The sequence below is a fragment of the Erinaceus europaeus genome, chromosome 8 (genome assembly GCF_950295315.1).
Source record: "Erinaceus europaeus chromosome 8, mEriEur2.1, whole genome shotgun sequence".
In the NCBI taxonomy this organism is placed as follows: Eukaryota; Metazoa; Chordata; class Mammalia; order Eulipotyphla; family Erinaceidae; genus Erinaceus; species Erinaceus europaeus.
In genome coordinates, this window is record NC_080169.1 from 97,389,922 (window position 1) to 97,414,483 (window position 24,562).

General features: G+C 36.7%; 2 protein-coding genes across 2 annotated transcripts in view; both read right to left on the bottom strand.

Moving 5' to 3' along the window:
- GRM8 (glutamate metabotropic receptor 8) overlaps positions 1-24,562 on the bottom strand; it is a 1,093,092-nt gene that overhangs the window by 702,018 nt on the left and 366,512 nt on the right. The window lies entirely within an intron of this gene.
- Positions 7,275-7,857, bottom strand: LOC103116401 (small integral membrane protein 15-like). The gene is made up of 2 exons (XM_007526277.3): positions 7,812-7,857; positions 7,275-7,702 (listed from the first exon to the last, which is right to left on the bottom strand). The coding sequence occupies exon 2, from the start codon at positions 7,682-7,684 to the stop codon at positions 7,460-7,462; it is 225 nt and encodes a 74-aa protein (XP_007526339.1). The 5' UTR covers positions 7,685-7,702; positions 7,812-7,857; the 3' UTR covers positions 7,275-7,459.

Below are 24,562 nucleotides of genomic sequence, written 5' to 3' on the forward strand. Positions count from 1 at the left end.
AAAATGATTTATTGGCTGCTGTACTTCTTGGCACGTATGGCATACACTTGCACATGAATTCTCACTTCATCTAGTGAAAACTGTTTTGATCACATTCTCCCACAGTTGCCAATTTTTTTTTTTTTCTACAACACACTCACACTGACAAGGCTTTGTAGAGATATTATACTTGTAAATCACTATTACACCACTAATAAAATATGTATTTGAAAAAGGGAGATGTTATGCTGGATTTACTGACACACACATACACACACACACACACACACACACACACACACACACGAAGTCTAGGAAATGCACATAAATTATTTCAACTTAATGGGTCAATTTTATTTACCTTTCCACTTTTCTAACCACCTACAAAAAACCTACACAACAGCTTTTTCCACAACATCCTAAGCTTAATACCTTGAGTTAGTTAATAGTTAGTTAGTTTCTGCACATGAGTTTTGGGTCATCATTCAAAAAACTAAAGTCAACTCAGCCTTTCATCAAATGAGATAGTAATGATTAAAGATTCCACCACTCCTTTTTATCATGGTGATAAAAAACAAAAGATATAAAACTGGTCCTGTCAGTATCCAAGATACAGTTATTTATAGATAGCATTAAATGGCATAAATCTTTGTGTGAGGTCAAATACAGTACAGTAGATTCTAACCATGACATTTTCAAAATAAACCAAGCACCCAAGTAACTTGGTTATAATAATAATAATCAATTACTTTATTAAACTCTTAAGACTGCAAGGAACCTTCTTCCTCATCTTCTTCAAAAACTACATTTCTCCCAGCCCTGCAACCTCTGAGATTTCCCTTGTATTTCTTGATGCCTTTTCTCTTGATCCTCTACCCTGCTATACTGCCTCTGCTAAACTCAACTAAGTCAACACACCCAATGTCTCCATACCTTATTAAGCTGCTACTGCCTCTTTTTTTAAAATAAATTTTATGTACTTATTATTGAATAGAGACAGAAATTGAGACAGGAGGGGGAGGCAGAGAGGGAAAGAGACAGAGACACCTGCAGCCTTGCTTCACCACTCATGAAGCTTTCCCCCTGCAGTGGTAGACCAGGGATTTGAGCCTCGGTCCTTGCGCAAAATGATGTGTGCACGTACCCAGGTGTGCCACCACCTGGTCCCTCCACTGCCTCTTCACTTTGGATTGTATCCAGAGATACCAAGCCTGAGATACCAACCCTCCAGCTCTAATAATCTGGTGACACCTTTCTTAGCACATGGGACTACCTAGTTCCATTTCAAATGGCTCTTTCTCTCTTTAATCTTTTTTATTTATAAGCTTTATTTATTTCCTCTGATAGAACAAAGAGAAATTGAAAGGGGGGAAGAGAAAGAGACAGAGAGATACCTGCAGCACTGCATATGGCATGTTCTTTAACAAAGTTACAGGTCCTAGATATAGGATAGGACCTAGAGAACTGGGTTCATGTATATACATATCCGTAAGTTAGGAATAATAGTATATTTCAAAGTAAAAGTGCTTAATAAATCTCTGATATTATGTTTAGACCTAATAAGTATGGCAAGCAAGTGGAAAGGCCTAAATAAGTCACCATAAGTTATCTAATCAAATATTTACTATTTAGGTCTAGTCACTATCATTGCATACTCCCTACTTCTCTTCCCACAAACACTATATCCACTCAAATAACTACACAAAAGAAAGTAGGCTGTATCTTCTAATCTCTTCTGACAGAACAAGCATTATTGTCATCCCTTGATAACCACTAGTAGAAACACTGTATACAACTGGACAAGAAATATACTTAAATATATATACATATATATGTAGAATTATCAATCTTATGACAACTTTTATTAGAATCATCAAATAAGTAAATGCAGAAAATTTTAAAAGGTTAATTTAGACCACACTAAAACTCTAGGTCTTTTTCCACCCTGATTTAAGGACAGATCCCATAATCCTAATACCAGTTTGAATACAACAAATGATACTCAACACTTTAACAACTAGAAGAAAGTCTAAGCTTATCAGATAAAGAAAAGACTACAAAAGCAAGATACTGGCTTACTTAATCGTGGCCCTTTTGGTCAATACCTGGCCATCCCATCATATGGGGCCCTAGTTAGAGAACCCTTGGGTTCTCCTCTAAGCAATATGGGCTAAGACCTCTAACAGATCCCTTTCTCCACCATCACTGGTTACTTTTATTAAGAGCGTCATCATAAGACCTATTGTGTGCCTCTCCAGGACCTAACCCTCATTAAAAGTAGCAATGGTGAGGAGCAGCCCATACTCTGAAGGGAGTCTGGGTCATCCTACTCTGCCACTCAAGGAAGACTGGTCCTGAAATGAGAGCAGCCTAGAATGTTCTCAGCTGTGACCGTGAACTGAAAGCTCAGAGTCACAGGGACTCAGAGGCTACATAGACTCCTGAGCTAAATGTGAATATATATGGCCTCTGGGTCAGATTGATGGGGTAAAATAGTTAATGGCATTTACACACTTTCTTCAAGTTTGGGAACTACTCTCTGCCCTAATCCAACTTTCTACTTCTAGTCTTACCTCTGACGCCATCTTCCCAGATAATATTTTTAGTCCATCCACATGTTAGCTATCAAGCTCAAGTAAAAATTACTAAAGTCATGGGAATGCAGGAACATACCTAAATCGACTTCCTAGTTTCTCTCCACCCCAGGATGCCTAATCTCATCTGCTTTATTCCTACTTTGGGTTCCTGTTTATTGTTTAATTTTATTGTCTAGTCCTGCTTTATATCTTACTGCCTTTCAGCACCACATTGCAGATGCTACTATGCTTCCATCCTGACCTCTCTGGGTAGATGACCCACCAATCTGTCCTGTAATCTCACCTCTCCAGAGTCCTACCCCACTAGGAAAGATAGAAAGAGGCTAGGGTATAGATTGACCTGCCAATGTCCATGTCCAGCAGAGAAGCAATTACAGAATCCAGAACATCCATCCTCTGCAATTCATAAAGAATTTTGATCCATACTTGCAGAAGTGGAGCAATGTTAGGGGAAAATAACCAGAGGGCTCTGAACTCCTATTCTAGCAGGATCCAGAGAGAGAAGAGAAAATAAGACATTGGGAAAGAGTAATAGGTATAGGTGTGACTTAAAAAGGAAGAGAAGGCGGGAACACAGAAAAAATGGGGGGAATATATAATATAGATATGTAGTCATAGAAATAATAATTGGGGTTAAGCGCAGGTGGCGCAAAGCACAAGGACCGGCATAAGCATCCCAGTTCGAGCCTCCAGCTCCCCACCTGCAGGGAAGTCTCTTCTCTCCCCCACTATGTCTTCCCCTCCTCTCTCCATTTCTCTCTGTCTTATCCAACAACAATGACATCAATAACGATAATAATGTTAAACAACAAGAGCAACAAAATGGAAAATAAATAAATATGAAAAAAAATTTAAAAAAAGAAATAATAATCAACCCACACCTGTGACTTTGGAAAAACTGCTACAATTTTAATGGAGTGAATATGGACACAGGGCTCTAGTGGTGGGAACAGTGAGGAATTATACCCCTGTTATCACATAATTTTGTAAATCAATATTAAATCACTAATAAAAATGTCACTTGTGATTTCAAGCTAAACATTTTCTCTAGGTATCTTAAATATACATGGAGAAAAACTGCAATCTGAGTTTATTAATAATTAAAATAGAACTAATTAAAATTCCTTATGAGAATTTTTGTTACTTTATAAAAAATGTCTATTTCTATTTCATGAGGGTCAAAGTCAATGTACAAAAGGAAATTCCAGTCTCTTATTATCATAGTCTGCTTTAGCAATCAAAGGGAAGTATGTTTTCCTTATCTTTCTGTCATATTTTATTGGTTTAATTAATTCTAATTATACAACTTACTGATGTTCAAAGTTACTAAAGTTCCAAGTTTTTAAGTTTATTCTTCATAATAATCATGATTCCTATTACCATAAATATACTGAGCTCAAAGAGTTAGATAGACTTACATTTGCGATTCCTCAAACATGTTCAGACTTATCAATATATACAATGTAGCTACAATATAATATATGCAAACAATTTCCCAAGATAATACTCAATCACGTCAAACCAATGTTTAACCCAAGACTTAATGTCATCTTAAAGGAGCTTCAATACACTGGAACTATTTTTATTGATTTGAAAAAAACATATAGAAGATATATATTAGATCACAGGTCATTGAGGGGAAAAAAAAACCTGATTTTGACAAGTACTTCTACATCTGAGACTTATTTAACAAACTCAACGCTAATTGTTAGAGCAGACATTATCCTTAGCATTTTGTGTTAATGCATTTAATATGTATAAAAATCAGTTAGTGGTCAGAGGGTAGATAGCATAATGGTTATGCAAACAGACTCTCATGCCTGAGGCCCTAAAATCCCAGGTTCAATTCCCTGCACCACCATAAGGCAGAGGTGAACAGTGCTCTGGAACCAAAAAAAAAAACAAGCAAAATCAGTTAGTGTTGTCACCCCATTTTACAGTCAGGAAATTGAAACAAACATCAGGTAAGGTTCTTGCCCAAGTATCTAGCAAGTAAATGGTCTGGGCAGAATTTTAATCTAGGGGTTCAATGGTGGCTCACACGGCAGAGCACACATGCTACCATATTCAAGGACCTAGGTTGAAGCTTCTGATCCCCAGTCTTCTGGGGGAAGCTGTTGGAGAATGGGGCCCACTGTCCAGGGAAGTCCAGGCCATTGTTTCCATGAGGTTTAAGTGGGTTGACCCCCAACTCTCCTTTCAGGTCTTGAGGAGGGCAGGTTTCCCTGACGTCCTGAACTAATGATCGATGGCTTCTCTAGAAAGGCTACCTTTCTGCACATGCCTCTCCTCTCCCCTTAAAACAAAGGCCATGAGTAACTGTGCATTGTGTTGGGCCTAACTTGAAAGCTACCACATACGTTCTTGCTAAACTGCCCCCTCCTCCTCCCCCTTCCTCTGAAGTGTCTGTAATTTATGGAGGTGCCTGTAATTTAGCCCCGGGGAAATATGCATTGTGAAGCTTGTGATCAAACCTTGTACGGTAATTCTTCATTTGTGATCAAATAGTTTGTAGGTCAACTGTGTTGCTTTGTGCTTGAGTTAATGATTACTTTGACCTTCTACCTGGGCAATGGGTATATGTACTTGCTTTCTCTCTCAAATAAATGAATCGCCCTTGGAAGCTTTTCCCAGGGCTGACTAAGTATTTGTCTCCCTGCATATGTCACCCTCGACAGGCTGAGCTGCTCCGGGACCCATTCTTGACCTCTGTCTCCCAACAGCCAGGAAGATGGGCAGATCCAGGGGTGGGCCTGCAGGAAGCTACATGAGTGATACATCAGTGTCTCTCCTCTCTGTCTCATTCTCTGTCTCTCTTTCTTTCTCTTACCCTATATCAGACAGAAAGAAAAAGGAAGAAATGATTGCCAGTAATACTGGATCCAGGCAGATTCCAAGCCCCACAGATAACCCTGGTGGCAAAAAAAAAAAAAAAAAGTCTGGTTCCTGACTCAGTCAGATTAGATTTAGACTGTCACTAAATAACCAAAATTTACTCCTATACTTGGAATTCAACATAAAGAAATTATAGCATTGAATTAGGGGAAAATAAAGCTTTCTTTTCAATAATTGAAATTACTTTGTGGCTGTTCTCACATAATCACTGAATCACATAATCAGTAGCTTCATTGGCACAGGGGCCATTCCTACAACTCTAGATTTTCTATAACGTCAGTTCCTTAATCTACTCAATACTAAATTCATTAAGGCCAAGAACTAAGGCTGAATCTCCAACAGGTTATACCTGAGCAGATAAAACACTGCTCTAAATCATCCAGCAGGCAAAGAGTTAAATCAATTTCTTATCCACTTATGACACCTATAATAAATCCCTTCTCTTTACCCAGTAGAAGTAGACACCCTTTCCAATTTTAAAGTTAGCAATTGTGTGGAAATAGGTTTGTGATTGGAAGGAAATGATATTGCAGAAAAAAATAAGCTAATGGACAGTCCACTCCAATCATGGCACAAGGCTTCCAAAAAATACGAGAGTTTCAAACCTAAAGACAATAAAAGACCCTCCATTGCAGAAGTGTCAACAGAGTACTTTGAGCATTTCTAGCTAAAAGGCAAGGAATATATATACCAAGCAGCTATAGCGTAATTGTTCTACCTGAACCTCAAAGAAAATAATTGCCCATTAGCTCTTTGTTCTTGATGAGAAACATTGTTATTTTGTGCAAAGTACACCATTAAAATAGCATGCTAGTTTAAGAGGATCTAGACACACCACATGAGGCTTTTTCTGCACCTCTTTAGGCACTTCTAGGAAAATTCCCTTAGAAGCTTTTAAGTTACAATAATTTGAACCTAACTTGAGTTACTAACCACCAACAACAAAGCTATTACATTTTCTAAAGTGAAAGAATGTGTTACAAAATCTCTAACTCTTGGAAATTAAAGTTCCACAAAGAAATGGTGATTTATTTACTTTTATTCAGTAATATATTCACTTGACAAATTGTTAATTATGTGTCTATTATGTGTGAGGCACTCTATTGGGTGTATTTATAAGAATCGTTTTTCTGCCAATAGAACTATTTTAATTGGGTGAGTAATTCCCTTGATTTTTATCAAATTTGACAAAATTATACAGTCCATTTTGCATATGCATGGAAGAAAAAATAGAATTTCAATTGATATAAATTATTTCAAAAGTCATATTGTTATTTATTCTATATTTTGTATTGTAGCTATCTTATGTTTTAAGGAGTACCTCTAAGTATATATTAACTTATATAAGTCACGTAGTTTGAGTGTTCCCCACTTGTTTATTTATTGTCTTTAAGATAATCACAGGGGCTTGGAGGCTTCATTGTTCCTGGCAGTTATTTTTCTTCGTTTTTTCCACTTTAGACAGAGGGTAAGTGACAGACAGAGAGTGAGAGTATCTGCATCACTGCTACAACGCTTGTACCTCTCTCTCTCGCTCCCCACAGGTGGGGACAAAGGGCTAGAACCTGGATCCTTGCATAGAGTAATGTGTCTGCTCTACTGAGTGAGCTCCCACCCCTCTCCCCTGCCACCATGCCACCACCAGTTACTCTTACTTTATAATTGTGTCTAATTTTGCAGTTAATTTTCTGAACCAGTCCCCTTGTACTGGCATTTACATATGGTTTGATACTGGTCTAAAAAAAAAAGGAAAATAACTAAGCCAGTTATAAAAGAATTTATAGCATAATAAATGCCAATTTACAACTGTCAGCAAGACTTCTACACCAGAGTCCAAAGTTGCGACAAGATGAGGTCAGAGCATGATTCTTCTGTATGTTCAGAATTCATTTACAAAGTTATACTTTTGTCGTAAAATTCAGAGAAGCTTTAGGGGATACTTCCAAAGCTGTAATATTTTCCAGTGGTTGCAAAGTCTGTTCATTACTTCAGTCCTTTTTCAGTCTCTTAGCTTTTGCAATATTCTCTTTACGTTTTTGCTTCTTCTTTTGCTCCTTGTCTCTGGCCTCAGTCATCTTAGCCAACTTCCAGGATAGTACAGCACTTGCTAGAAACAATGGAGTAAGGGCCAAAATAACTGTCGTAAGGAAGCCATATGGGTCCTTTGCAGCCCATTCCACAACATACTCAGCCCAAGCCTTGATATCAAACATTTTTGAAGCAGTCTTATGCTTGGATAGCTTTGTCCTAGGATTAATAGTGAATCAGTCCCGATTTCAGACGACCCTTGGTTGACTGTCTTCTGTTCTACCACACTTCTGAGTGGATTAGGTTCCAGACGCCCGCCCAGGGGGCTGCGTTCACCGGCCCGGTCGAGCAGCGGCCGGCGGGGCTGGAGCAGCCACCCCACCGGTCCCGGGACTCGCCTGTCTGCTCCGGAGCCGGTTCCCTCCTGCGCGAGCGCGGAGCCAGGGCGGAGTCCGCAGGGGTCGCCTGCACCACTTCCCTCTCCTGGCGCCGCGACCCCCGACCTTGCACTTGCTTATAGGATCACTTACTTAACATGGTATCTAGAATATATAAGGACAATTTGTACTTCACAAACAAAAGTAATTTCAGTCCAAATACCAAAAGTTTAGAAATAATACTCAAGAATTTACTTCTTCATGATTTCATTTTATTTGGTTGTTATGAACTTCTTCATCTCATTTTTTTTCAACTATATTTCGAGGCATGTTGTAAATAAATTCAGGTTACATTTTTAAACTGTATGGTTAATAGGCTAGCATTTAGTAAGTCAACATAGTAATGTTTATTCAGTGCCAAGTTAAATAAACGATAGCCAAAAAATATTAAACGTTGCAATGAGAGAGGATAGCAGATATTAGAGGAAAGTTTTTCTTCCCAGTTTTCCTGACTTAATCTCAAGTATCTCACACATAACTGAGATTTACATGATTGAACAAAACATTTTCTACACTTGAGCAATTTGTATATAAGACCATTACTAAAGAAACCAAAAATAGTGTGGTCAGGGAGGTGGCACAGTGGATAAAGCATTGAATTTGTAAGCATGAGGTCCTGAGTTCAATCCCAGGCAGCACATGTACCAGAGGGATGTCTGATTCTTTCTCCTTTCTTTCTCATTAATAAATAAAATCTTTAAAAAATAAATGTCATATGTATGTAAGTATAGCAGAGACAAGGAATTAAAGCTGGAGAAAAGGCTTAGCTGGAAGTGTCTGACATTACTATTAAAAACTGGGTGTACTGCCAGCTGAGAGGTGGCGTATAGAGAGCCTTACCTCTAAAGCATGAAATCCAGAGTTCTGTCCTTGGCATTGCATGTGCTGGAATAATGCTCTGCTTCTCTCTCTCACGTTCTTTGTCATTAATAAATAAAGCTTTAACAAATTGAATATGTTAAGGATATTAAATGAAATATGGCAAGCAAAAAAAAAAAAAAAGGAAAAGCATTAAAGAAAATTAGGAGACCAGACCTTTCCTGGACCAGAAGAAGATCTATTGATAAATGTCTGTAGTTCTGGAGTTGGATTATTTCCTGGTTCATCATTATACTTTAGTAAACAAGTGACGCCTTACAACTCTCAAGCACATAAAAATAGCACCCTATTTATGAAAATTCCCAGTGGTATCAGACATAAAGATAGCTATTTGGCCATCAACCTGATGATATTAATGCTTTCTTTAAAAACATCAGTTATTTACATATTTATTTCATGAGCATGAGAGAGAGGAGAGAGAAGCTAGTGTAGTTCAGCCTATGCAATGCCAGAAATCAAACTCAGGACTTTGTGCTTATATGTACTAAGTTCTTTCTCCTGGGCTGCATACTGACCCTTTTAGCAGGGATCATCTTAGACCTGTTAAGGTGGCATAATTTGAAACTGACTAGATTAAGAAAAAAATGAACTAAGACAAATATTAATTTCAGTGAAATTTCTCTAGTTTTCTTAACCTTTTAATACTGATTCTTTTCTTTTTACATCTTTGGCATTTTAGATGATGATTATTCGTTAGAAAGACTTAAAATATAATAAATTATTACTATGCATCTTGATTAACAATTTAAATTATATTAACAATGTTTGATTATTTAAGCTTATGTCCTCTCTAAAATCTGGGTAACACTGTAACATGAATTCTGTACCACCAATAATAAAGTACTGGACTCTTTATATGTTTGCTTTGTATTAATTTTATTAGTGATTTAATAGTGATTCAAAAGATTCTAAGAAAAGGGAGTACAGTTCCACAACACTCCAACCACCAAAGTTCTGTGCCTACCTCCCCCCCATGCTAATCACCATAGTTTAGCCAATGTGTTAGAAACAGGTTTTTTTTTTTTTAAATTCATGTGTTTCAATTCTCTATATTCCATATATGAGTGAAACCAACTAGTAGTTGTCTTTTCCTTCCTCCTTTCCTTCCATAGGTGTTTGCTTTGTATCACAACTAAGTCATATGTTAAAAACCAGGAACTAGGGATTCAGGCGGAAGCACAACGGGTTAAGCACACTGGGCTAAGCACACTGGGCACAAAGCGCAAAGACAATCATAAGGATCCCAGTTCGAACCCTTGGCTCCCCACCTGTCGGGGAGTCGCTTCACACGCAGTAAAGCAGGTGTGCAGGTGTTTATCTTTCTCTCCCCCTCTCTGTCTTCCCCTCCTCTCTACATTTCTCTCTGTCCTATCCAACAACGATGACATCAATACCAACAACAATAATAACCACAACAATAAAACAACAAGGGCAAACTGGGAAATGTTATGCATGTACAAACTATTGTATTTACTGTCAAATATTAAACATTAATACCCCAATAAAGAAATAAAAATAACAAGGGCAACAAAACGGGATAAATAAACAAATATTTTTTTTAAATAGGGACTAGGGCAAGCAAAAATAGTTCACTTGATAAGTGCTCTTATTTGTCAGGTATATGCATTCAAGTTCAAGCCAAGCTCCCAGTGTTGCAGGAAGATTTAGTGCTGTTTTCTCTCCCTCTCCTTCTCTCTCTCCCTCTGTTTCGCCCTCTCCCTCTCTCCTTCCCATTTCCTCTTCTTCTCTCTACTTCACTCTATCTCCTTCTACCTCTCTGTTTCTATCTTAAAAGAAAATTAGTGATCTAGTTCCCATCCCTTTTCACTATCATTTCCATATCCTGACAGGAAATGCTCTACTATACACTAGATAGAATGTATGGGGAAAGATAATAAAGTTGCTCAAAAATGAGAGACATAGGCAAGCAGAAGGGAAATAAAGTAAACCTTAGTTCTCTGCCAGAAAACTGGGTTAAAACTTACAAAGGAAGTCAAATATTCTACTTAATATTCTCAGATTTAATAACTCGCTTTAAAATTGACAATCAAATCCCACCAGGGCTAACCTAACAGCATCAGTATTTCGTAGCATTCATTGTGTCAAGCATTGTCCTTGAACCAGGCAAAGGGCCCACGCCAAGTCCCAGACACTTTATTCTGTGATTAGGTGTGAACACTAAAGTTTACATAATTTCCTGCTTCTTTTACAGCCAGAGGTGTTTATGTGACACAGTCTTGACTGCCAATTCCATGTTCCTCTACTGGTCATTTTGCAACTATGACACACAACACATGATAATGAAAAGTCAGTTTGTTGGGGACAGTAAAGCAGAAGATGAAACAGCATTGCAAGCAGTTCTCTTTGCCTTCAGATAGTTTGGGGAGGGGGGCTGTGTCTCAAATATCATTCATTTGATCCACTAGTTGAGGTTGATATGTTTTAGATCCTGGATCTACCTTTAACTATGTGGTCCTAAGCTATTAAATATCCCTGTGCTTCAGTTTTCTCATCAGTCAAGAGGCTGTAAGTGCAATCGCTACCAAAGTGTTATTGTGAACTGTTGTGAAAAACATGAAATAATGCATGAAAAGTTATTCGCATGAAAATTAGCACAGGGTGTTATTTTGAAACTCCAAGGCATGCTTAATATTAAAATACAGGGTTGGAGAGATAACCTAATAGCTACAGTGTGTGCCTTTTCTGTATGGACCAAGTTCAAGTCCCAGCACCATATAGGAAGTGCCATGATAGCAGAGAAACTGTTGCTATGTGTCTCTTGCCTTCTGCTCTTCTCTCTCTCTTTCCATATAGCAGTAAAATAACATGTTATTTGTGAGGTCCTCTTTTGCAAAAATAAAAGAAAATATTAACTTTATTTTAAAAGTAAATATTTCTTCTCTCCCAAAATAATTGTATGCAAAAAGTAAATATTTCAATTTCTAGATAATTTAATTCTTTATACATCTTTTAGATTAAAATATCTACAATTAGTGGTAAAAATGTACAAGTCTAAATTAGGTGGCACAAATATCAACTTGTAATTACTGCAAGTAAATAGTGTATATTTTTCTAATTACAAAGATAATATACCATTTCCTCAAGGATAAATTGAAATCGTTTGCAATAACACTTCTTTTTTTTTTATTATTCTCATCATCTCACCCTAAAACTCAAGGTACTGTGAATCTTTAGTATTTATTTTACTAGATTAACTCCAAGGAATTGGACCATTTCTCTTGTATCACTGAAGAAAATAATAGGTCTCTGTTTTATTTGTTCATTTATTTTCTTTTGTTTTAGTCATAAGCATTTTAAATTCACTTCAACAAGATCTTCACTCCAACGAAGCTTCTCTGGTAAGACCAATAAAATACTATATTCCGGGAGTCAGGCAGCAGGTTAAGCACACATTGTGCAAAGTGCAAGGACTAGTGTAAGGATCCCGGTTCGAGCCCCTGGCTCCCCACCTGCAGGGGTTCGCTTCATAGGCAGTGAAGCAGATCTGCAGGTGTCTTTCTCTCCCCCCTCTGTCTTCCCCTCCTCTCTCCATTTTTCTCTGTCCTAACAATGACAACATCAATAATAACTACAACAACAATAGTAACAAAAATACTAAATTCCCAAATGTGAAGACATTCCATATATAGTTTCCATTAAGCATCTTAAGGGAAGGTATTTATTCCAATTAAATATTAAAATGTAAGTCCTTTCATGAAATACTTTTTTTATTAATTCAGAGAGAGATAATTATAATTCTAAATCAATTCTAATAGGATTTAAGTTGACCCAAAATAAAATACAAAGGCTAAGATTATTAAAATAAATGAAAATACTGGAAAATGAGTGAACATTTTAAAAATCATTATTGTTATCCAATAAGATATTTCACCAGAATTGCTCTTGTTTTGTCATGCATGCTACCTACATTCCAGCTCTAGACTGAGGAACACTTCATAACTGTAATGTCTCTCCTTCCTGTCTCTGTCTCTCTCCTCTCAGAAAAATTCAGCCTATAGCAGATTATCACCATTGTTGTGATTATATATAAATTTTGGCTCTGAATACCCAAGATTAAATGAAAATACAATGGATAAAGCAATTCTCATAATTTTATAGAGTAGCTCTAGTTCTATAATATTTTATATACTAATTCTAAGTGTGATTTTGGCACTAAGTCTACTCAGAATTTATCTTATGTGAACTTCTTAAAATAAAATTGATGACAAATGTAAATATATGTGTGCCTTGGGTCAGAACAATAGGGTTAATAGTTAATTATATACTTTCTTCAAGTTTGGGAGCTACTCTCTGCCCTAATCCAGCTTTCTAGCCCTATTCCTAACACTGACTACATTTTCCCAGACAATGATTTTAGTCCACCTGCACATTAGCTATCAAACTCAAACAAAAAGTACTAAAGTCATAGGCCGCTAGGAACATACCTAGTTTCTTCCACCTCAAGATCCCTATTCTCATCTGCTCTACTCCTACATTTGGGTTCTAGTTTATTGTTGAATTTTATTTAGTCCTGCTTTATATCTTACTGTCTTTCAGTCATCAAGCTGCAGATGCTGCTGATTCGTTTCTGACTTCCCTAGGCAGACAACCTTACCTATATGTCCTGGAACCTCACCTCTCCAAAATCTTACCCTACTAGAGAGAGATTTATTTATATATATATATATATATTTATTTATTTGTTTATTTATAAAAAGGAAACATTGACTAAACCATAGGATAAGAGGGGTACAACTCCACACAATTCCCACCACCAGATCTCTGTATACCAACCCCTACCCTGACAGCTTTCTTATTCTTTAACCTTCTAGGAGTATGGACCCAAGGTCATTGTGGGATGCAGAAGGTTGAAGGTCTGCCTTCTGTAATTGCTTCCCTGCTGAACATGGACGTTGACAGGTCTATCCATACTTCCAGCCTGCCTCTTTCCCTAGTAGGGTGGAGCTCTGGGGAAGCTGAGCTCCAGGACACATTGGTGGGCTGTCTGTCTGTGGAAGTCTGCTCGGCATCATGCTAGCATCTGGAACCTGGTGGTTGACAAGAGAGTTAACATACAAAGCCAAACAAATTGTTGAACAATCATGAACCTAAAGCCTGGAATAGTGCAGATGAAGAGTTGAGAGGTCCTCCTTTTTTGTAGATAGCTAGTAGGCATATTTTAGTTATATTCCAAAGGGCCTGTGGCTATACTAGGGTTTGTTTGTTTGTTTTCCCCTGAGCCTGAAATCTTATATGCAGGTGGATCCAAGTTATTGTCTAGGGAGATGATGTTATGGCTGGAAAAGGAACAGAAATCTGGATCAGGGAAGAGAGTAGGTCCCTAATATGGGAAAGGGGTGTAAATATTGTTGACAGTAAACCCCATTGATGTGATGTGATCTGGGGCTCATATTCAGCTTAGGAGCCTATGTGATCTCTGTATCCCTATAGATCTGAGCTCACATTCTGTGGTCATGAGTAGGAACATGCCCCAGTATCGACCCATTTTCCTCAGGTGTAGTATACAGTATGTTGTCCATCCTCCCTTCAGAGGATGGAACATTTAGAGAAAGATTTAAACAGGCTGGGAATATGGATTGACCTTGCAGCACCCATGTCCAGTGGAGAAGCAATTACAGAAGCTAGAACTCCCATACTCTGCAATCCAAAAAGAACTTTGATGCATACTCTAAGAGAGAAACGTTAGGGGAAAATGATCAGAGAGCTCTGAACTCCAATTCCATCAAGATTTCAAGACATGGAGAGAATAGAGGAAAGAAGGAAGAACATACAGAAGCATTAACAGGTGTTGGTGTGACTGAGAAAGGAAGAGAAAGCAGGACCAGAGAAAATTAGGCAATTATATGTAAATATAGATAGTTTTATAAATAACAGTTAACCCATATTTGTTACCTTGAGAGAACTACAGCAGTTTCCAATGGAGGGAGTAGGAAAACAGAACTTTGGTGGGGACAGTGTGGAAATATACCCCTACTGTCTAATAATTTTTTTATATTTATTTATTTTCCCTTTTGTTGCCCTTGTTGATTTATTATTGTTGTTGTCGTTGGATAGAACAGAGAGAAATGGAGAGAGGAGGGGAAGACAGAGAGGGGGAGAGAAGGATAGACACCTGCAGACCTGCTTCACCGCCTGTGAAGTGACTCCCCTGCAGATGGGGAGCAGGGGGCTCAAACCAGGATCCTTAAACGGGTCCTTGTGCTTGGTGCCAACTGCACTTAACCCACTGCACTACCGCCCAGCTCCCCTAATAATTTTTAAATCAATAATAAAAATTTAAACATAAATAAATAAATAATTTTAAAAGAAATCTTAAATATTTGAAATGTTTAGAAACCTCTTCATAGTATTATCTTCTCTTTAAAACATCTTCATTAATGCCAGTACAGAAATTTGACTTCTAGCATGTATTTTTCTAAATATATGTATTATGAAAAAATGAGTTTCAGAATAGTCTTTTCATCAAGATTAAGTGAATACTTTGAACTTAAAAAAACATCAAGAGTATGCTATTATACCAATAATTTTAAAATGACTTTTAGCCTTAAAACTTGGAAAATTAAAAATTATACAGGAGATCATTGTATAAAATAGATAAATATAAGAACTTCTCTTATAGAAGAGTTAAAGGACTCATCTGCTCTATTCCTACATTTGGGTTCCTGTTTATTGTTTAATTTTATTGTATAGTCCTGCTTTATATTTTATTGTATAGTCCTGCTTTTTAAGGAAGCTATAATAATCACTGATTATAGAATTTAGATAAGGAAAGACCTATGTAGTCAGTAAAATGTTCATATTGACTCTACATATAAAGTTCAAATAAAATATCTTGTAGCCAGTATCACACTTAATGTAGAACACAGCATGTTTTAGCCATAAGATTGAGGAAAAATTAAGTATGTTGATTCACATTACTTTCATTGAACATTATATGAGAAGTTCCAGTGTAGTGAAGCCAAAAGAGAAAACAAAACCATATAAAGGGAAAAGAAGGATAAAAACTTGTTTGGCATTATGCCAGCTCCCCCCTGCTCCATGCTGCATTGCTTGATGCTGTGGTATATTTACATAATCATTGTTTTATCTGAGACCGGCCCTGCCTGCAGGGCATTGGTTTAATCCCCATTGGTTAGATGGAAGCTTGCTACCTTCATACTCTTTCTTCTGCTCCGCCCCCTCTCCTAGCCATTTCCTTTTCCGACCTGCCACTTCCACTTCAGAAGATATAAAGGCACTTTTTTCTGATCAATAAAAGCATTGCATTGCATTCCTGCTCAGTCACGAGAGTTCCTGGTTCCTCTCCCACGTCGCTGAGTAAGTAGCATCCTAGGTTGGCTCCAGTCAAGTTCTCTTCAACCCAGAGAGCACATGCCTGGGAAGAAACACCCTCAGGGTAGCCCAACAAAAACTCTTTATTCGTGAACTACAGTTACTAAAATTACTAAGTTAACTGAACATGATCAATAGTTTAAACAATAAATGAAATTTCAATAGACACAAATCATTTGAATTTCTCTATACAAAGAACTAGAAATTAAAAATGCACTTGCAATAATATTCACAGGCTATAAAACAGTAGGGATAAAGCTAACAAATCATGTAGTTTTTAAAACTACAAAATATTACTGAGAAAAAAATAAAATAGGTGGCGGGGGGGGTAGATAGTATAATGCTAATGCAAAAGACTCTCATGCGTGAGCCTCCAAAGTCCCAGGTTCAATCCCCACAACACTATGAGCCAGAGATAATCAGTGTTCTTGGAAAGAGAAAGAAAGAGAGAGAGAGAGAGAGAGAAAGAGAGAGGAAGGAAGGAAGGAAGGAAGGAAAGAAAGAAAGAAGACAGGAAGAAACAAAGACAGAAAGAAAGAAAGAAAGAAAGAAAGAAAGAAAGAAAGAAAGAAAGAAAGAAAGAAAGAAAGAAAGAAAGAAGGAGGAAGAAAGAGAAAAAATAAAATAGACTTAAGGTAATGAGATTTCTATGTACTGAACACTACCCCACAAACATTCACATGTTGAAGCCACAACTTCTAATGTGAAGTCTATAGGGTTAGGTTTGGATGAGTCCAGCAAAGCATCTTCTCATGATGAAATTACTACTCTTTAAGTGGAGACATGAGGTAATAGTTCTCTGTTTCCATATACAAAATTACATGTGTAAGCAAAGAGAGACATCACAGGGATACACTGAAACATGGAAAAAAAAATCTGTGAGAGAATAAACCTCATTATGAAATCTGTTTTGTTGGAAGCTTGATCTTCACTTTACCAACCTCTACAATTTTATGAGTAGAAAAAAAAATCTCTTTAAGTCACCCAATCTGTTATTTTTGTTATGAAATCCAAAGATTAGACAGAGATATACCATGTTCATGAATTATAAACTTAACATTCAACTTCTGTATCTTTTCATAATAAAAACTTTAAACAACTTAGAAGGCCAAGTATATGGTTCAGAGTTCTTTTTTCATATATATATATATATATATATATATATATATATATATATATATATATATATAGTTTTGAATTGGGAGGTTAATGTCTTATAGGACAAAGATCAGTCAATATAATATATTGTTTATTTTGTTCAATAACCTTTTGCCATTTTTCAGTGAGCTTCAAAATTCCTTGTTCATAAAAGGACCTATGTTTATCAGGTTTTTTTGTTTGTTTGTTTTTACAACCTCTTGTAAAAAGAAGAGAGTTTACCTTCAAGTGGAAAACTGAAGGTGATTTGTATGGTAATACATCCTATCAAAGGTTCAATAATTTTTGATGGGTAGTCAAATTGTGTGTAATCACATGGTGTCTTGTTGGAACACAACTCCTTTACAATTAACAGGCTCTAGACATTTCTGGATGATGGATTTGCTTTAACTGTTCAACTTCCAGCAATAAACATTTGAATTGATTGGTAGGGTCTCAAAAAGTGACACCTTTAAAATTCTACCACAGTGAAAACAGCACCTTCCTCTGATGAATATCTGATTTCAGTGTCATTTGAGGTAAAATATCATATTGGGACCAAGATTATTGTAAATAATTCACCTCTCATCACTAGTTATCAGTTGCTTTACAAAAGCTTTGTTTTCCTCACATTTAATGAGCATATTGTAGATGTTTATGCACACTGAAAAATGAACTTCAAGTTCATGAGGAACCTAAATATTGAGCTTGCTTACTTACATACCCGAGCTTCTTTTCTTTTCCTTTATTGGGGGATTAATGTTTTACATTTGACAATAAATACAATAATTTGTACATTCATAACATTTCTCAGTTTTTCCACATAACAATACAATCCCCCAACAGGTCCTCTGTCATCCTTTTCTAAGACCTGTACTCTCCCTTCAACCCAAAGTCTTTAAATTTAGTGCACTTTTCTCTTCTGGTCTTCTTTTTCAACTTCTGCCTTTGAATGAAATCATCTCATATTCATCTTTCTGTTTCTGACATCTCAATTAACGTTATTCCTTCAAGTTTCAACCAAGATGGATTGAAAACAGTGAAATCACCATTTTTAATAACTGAGTAGTATTCCATTGTGTATATAGACTACAACTTGCTCAGCCACTCATCTGTTGTTGGGCACCTGGGTTGTTTTCAGGTATTGGCTCATTGTACTGCTATGAACACAGGTATACATTAATCGTTCTGGGTGGGTGTGTTGGGTTCCTTAAGATACATCCCCAGGAGAGAAATTACAGGATCACAGGGAAGGTCTATTTCTAGCCTTCTGGGTGTTCTCCAGAATGCTCCCCATTGTGGTCTGAGAAGATGCTTGGGATGATTTCAATGCTGTTAAATTGCTGATGCTGTCTTTGTGGCGTAACATATAGTCTATCCTTGAAAATGACCCATGCGGACATGAATAGAAAGCGTATTCCAGTTCCTTGCGCTGAATGACTCTGAAAATATCCAATAGTTTATTTTGTCTATCTCTTCATTTAGTTTCCTCATTTCTTTATTGATTTTCTGCCTGGATGATTTGTCAAGTTGAGAGAGTGGGGTGTTGAAGTCCTCTACTATTACTGTGTTGCTGGTAATATATTGCTGTAGTGCTTTCAGTAGATATTTGATGTATTTAGATGGCTTCACATTGGTTGAACAGATGTTAATGATTGTTAATTCCCCTGGATTGAATGATTATCTGAGCATTAAGAAATGTCCATATTCAGCTTAGGCTCCTAAGTTGAGTATGGGCGCTAGATCACATCAAATTGATGGGGTTTACAATCAACAATATTTATACACCTTTCCCATATTTGGGAGCTACTCTATTCCCTGATCCAGCTTTCTGGTCCTTCTTCCAGCCATGACGTCATCTCCCCATACAATAACTTGGACCCACCTGCATATCAGATTTCAGGCTCAGGGAAAAAAAAAAAAAAAACTAGTATAGCCACAGGCCCTTTGGAATATAACTAAAATATGCCTACTAGCTATCTACAAAATGGAGGACCCCCACCAACTCTTTATTAGCACTATTCCAGGCTTTAGGTTCATGATTGTTCAACAATATGTTTGGCTTTGTATGTTAACTCTCTTGTCAACCACCAGATTCCAGATGCTAGCATGACGTCGATCAGACTTTCTTAGACAGACAACCCCACCAATGTGTCCTGGAGCTCTGCTTCCCCAGAGCCCTGCCCTACTAAGGAAAGAGAGAGACAGGCTGGGAGTATGAATAGACCTGTCAATGTCCATGTTCAGCAGGGAAGCAATTACAGAAGCCAGACATTTCACCTTCTGCATCCCACAATGACCTTGGGTCCATATTCCCAGAAGGTTAAAGAATAGGAAAGCTATCAGGGGAGGGGATGAGATACAGAGTTCTGGTGGTGGGAATTGTGTGGAGTTGTACCCCTCTTATCCTATGGTTTAGTCAATGTTTCCTTTTTATAAATAATTTTTTTTAAATGTCCATCGCTATCTTTTTAAATTTTATTTATTTTAAATTCTATTGTGTCAGACATGATAATAGCAGTTCTTGCCCTTTTTGTGGGCCATTGGCTTGTATGATAGTTTTTCATCCTTTCACTTTGAGTCTGTGTTTGTCTTGTTGAGTTAGGTGGATTTCCTGTAGACAGCATATTGTTGGGTTGTGTTTTCTGATCTCTCTTCCTACTCTGTTCCTGTCAATAGATGAATTCAGGCCATTGACATTTATTGATATTATATATTAAAGATATTTTAACACCATTATTGTAGATTCTTAGAGTGTTCTGATATATGGCATATTTACAGTGATCTGACTGTTTATATGAGACATTTCAGAACTTCTTTTAGGACAGGCTTGATGATAGTTGGTTCCTTCAACTGTTGCTTTTCTGAGAGGGTTTTTATGGCTGTGACTCATAGGAGTACTGGATGACTGAAAAGTGACATAAAAGCATTAAAGGTGATGATGGAATTGTGCTATATCTTATTGTGGCCTTGAACACATAAATACATACATCTTTCAAAACCATTCGAATGTTATACTTAGAATGTATGTGTTTTGCTAAAATTACACCATACCTCTTTTCGAGGTTATGAAAAGTGGAAATAAATACCTATATGCATTACTGGACCCCTATCAGTACTTGCTGATGATGTTAAAAGCAAGTTATCAAAGCAATACAACAAACCTTACCTAGAGGGATGCTGAAATGTGGGTGTGGAAATTCATTTTAAGATAAGCAAAATTAGAGTCTCTGACAGCACAAGGGATAATTTCTATCTTGCATCCTTCTGGGGAACATCACATTCTAGGTAAAAAGCTCAAAAACCAGGAAAAATATCACAAGGTAAAGTCCTCCTAAAGAAGACAACTGCTATTGGCAGTGTTAGGACTGACTCAGAAAATTCTGCCATGGACAGCTCTGCAAGAAGATATATTTCTTTTTTTTCAATTTTTTAAAATATTTATTGTCCCTTTTGTTGTCCTTGTTTTTTTATTGTTGTAGTTATTATTACTGTTGTTATTGATGTTGTCATTGTTAGATAGGACAGAGAGAAGTGGAGAGAGGAGGGGAAGACAGAGAGGGGGAGAGAAAGATAGATACTTGCATACCTGCTTTACCAGCTGTGAAGAAACTCCCCTGCAGGTGGGGAGACAGGGGCTTGAACCAAGATCCTTACTCCAGTCCTTGCCCTTCGTGCCACATGCACTTAGCCCACTGTACTACCACCTGACTCCCAGGTATACTCTCTTTAGTAAACAATTTAATCATAAGTGATGAGTATGTTTATGGATTTTTTTGATATCCCCATTATCTTCCCTACCAGGAAAACCCATTAATCTCAATCTCTTACTCCAAAATGTCCTTAAAAATTAGTTCAAATGAACTTGGGAGACAGAAAAATGGTTATGCAAAAGATTCTCATGCCCGAGGCTCTGAAGTCCTAGATACAGTCCCCAGCACCATACAGAAGCCAGAATTGAGCAGTGTTCTGGTCTATCTAACCTATCATCTATCTCTACCTCTCCATATCATTCCTTCTGTATCTCTTTCTCATTAAAAGAAAATATTAAAAAAATAAAATGACACTCTTTCTAAAGAAATTAATAAATTAGTTCAAACACCTTGGGCTTCAACCAAAACTGGTATTGAACCACTGCAATCATAACTTAAAAAAATGGCATGTTATATATTTTTTGCATAGATAAAACTTCATCCTGTAGATTTTCTAAATTTCTTTGGTATTTACTTTTAATTATCTCAAAGGCAACTTAAAAAAACATTTTTATGGGGGGCCAGTGCACCTGGTTAATCTCACATGTTACAGTGTGCAAAAACCTAGGTTCGAGCCCTCAGTCCCCACCTGCAGGGGGAAAGCTTCAAAAGTGGTAAAGCAGGGCTGCAGGTGTCTCTCTTTCTCTCTCCCTCTCTATCACCCCCTTCTTTTTCCACTTCCGGCTTTTTCTATCTAATAAATAAAGATTAAGAAACATTTTTATGTACTTTCTAGAGAGAGACTGAATTAAAGTACTACTCTGGCATATGGGTGGTAGGCATCAAACTTGTGGCCTTACTTATCCTCTGATCCATGAAAAATCTCCCTCTGAGCTAGCTACTACAGAGTCATACTGTAAGCAAATTTCAATGCTAATATTAAAACTAAAGCTATAGTTCTCAAAACACTTGATCTTTTGTTGTTATTTTAGGGGGTTTTTTGTTTGTTTTTTTTGTTTTTTTACCATCACAAGAACTTTACCATTCAGGATGACTTTTTTTCTTTTTCAGAGAGAGACAGAGAGACTGTATACAGACTGAAACTTCCCCTATTACAGTGGAGGCCAGGCTCACATCTGACCCATATATATGGCAAAGCATGCTTATTGTCCAAGGGAGCTATTCTGCTCATCAAAGATTTCACCCTCTTCACCCAAATACTCATACATTTATGTCAGGCTTGGAATTAGGGTCTTAAAATAATGCATTTTAACATGTCTCTGGGGCTCCAGTAAAGATAGTCTTCCAAAATAACCTGAGATTCATGTTCTAAGGAAGACAATATTTCATGACTCTGCCAGAAATACTTAAATTTTTAGTATTTCAATTAGCTTGTAGTGAGTTGACAGACAGGCTAGATAAGTAAATAGAAATTAAAATTAAGTCATTATATACTTTGCAATAATGAAGAACATTTATTGCATGGGACAATATGTGACTGTCAGTCCATCAAATAAAATTTAAATATAAATGAAACTGCTCTACAAAAACTAACATCCTAGGGGAATAAACCATAAGACTCTATACACTAATACACACACACACACACACACACACACACACACACACACACACACACACACAACTCCTAAAGAATAGAAACTTGTTGTGCTTAAAAGAAAATGAAATGGTTCACAGTCATAGATTAAACTTCTCTTGAGAAAAGGTGTGAACTCTTACAGGTGGTGTCCAGATGGGAAATTAGTACTTGCCCACCTACACAAACTCTATAAAATGTCTTCCATAACAGTAGAAAAAAAAGGACAAAATATTGCGCCAAGAAATTTTGTACATTGGAAGGATATTGCAATTCCAGAGAGCAAACCATATTATTTTTAGCTGTATAGTGTCAAATAGAATAAATACACTAAGCTACAGAAATTGAATTGATTAAAAAGAGCTAACATCTCAAAACTTAACCTTCAGATATTGACAGATAGATTGACAATTTTCCATAACTATCTTGTTCTGATTTTGGCAATAACTAATCCAAAATAAACATGTATGGATCAATGTTATATATCAGAAGCGAGGTTTGTAAGAATTATAATCAACATAATTTTAGTCCTTATTTTAGGGTCTCAAATTTAGAGATATTCTAGTTTAATTTTTAAATAATTTTTATTTGTTATTAATAGTTTGATACTAGATTACAAATATATATTTCCACACCACACCCACCAAATTTCCATATCCCCACTCTTGGAGAGGTTCCATTTTTTCATGAATTATTACTAGTGACTTAACATCAACTTACAAAATTATAAGATTTCAGGAATACGGTTTCATGCCAACGTAAGTGTACATAAGTCAGCACACCCAGCATCAAAATCCCTGTTAATGTCTCCTTTTGGAGGGCTTTCACATTTTTCTTTGCATTTTACGGCATGAATATTTACAATAAATATGTATTACTTTTACAAAAATAACACAATCAAGGACAGAAAGTTAAAAATAAAAAAGAAAAGAAAACAGGAAGAATGTAGACACAGAGAGAGAACTATGCACTTGCCACAATAATATTTTATCACTTTCCCTGTAACCTAATCATGAAAGAAGTAGAAAGGGATGAGAGACGAGGAGGTGGAGAAAACAAGAAAAATCATCATTCCTTTTGTGTTGATCGCTAATCATATGTGAATTGGGGGAAATATCTGTCTATATCTGCTATAAAATCATTTCACTGTCAGTAATTTTGCCTGATATTTGTCTCTAACTTGAAGTATCTGAAAGAGGACTCCAGAATTGTAAAGGCCCAACTGTGCTACTGATTAAAAGAGGTCTGCATTCCATAAATATTTACATTCTACTCTCCAAGAGCAGAGAAGCAACTTACTGTGTCTGTTGCATTTCCACTTAAGTGGAGTCTACTCAACAAAACAATTGTGGGTCTTTTTCCTACATCTAATTATCCTGCCTACCAAATCACTGGTAAAATGCCATTTCCTAAAAGGCATAACACTGTGCTTCCTCTTTGTTCCAGACAATGTTTGGCTTTGCATGATAGGACTACAAAATAAATTAAAATGTGCAAGCTAATTGATGGCTATGATGATAATACTGTATCAAATCCCTTAGGCCCAGGCTCTGAACTATCTTGATCAGACATAATTTCAATAAGTTGTAGATCTAAGTAACTTTGCCAAGCACCACTCTATTGCAAAGACTCTGTTACAATTACCTTTTTTCTTTCCAATCACTCCCTTGCATTTCATTTAAAGTTTAGCAACTGGCTCACTGTAAACATCTTCAGCACTCTACCTGGCACTAACTCTAGTAACTCAAGCATTCGTTGTTTGCTTTTTCTCCATTGTGCGAACCAGGCAAAACCCAAACTCTTAAAAACCTACTTTCTATTCCCTACTTGCTCCAAGTAGCAGAAAAGGCCTAGAGAAAAATGCAAGTAACTTGAGTTGCTTGATCTCATACACATTTTTAGAGGTGAATTTAAAGAAAATTCATCTCTTAAAATAAATACACGGCCACAAATCTCAAGAAAGGTCTT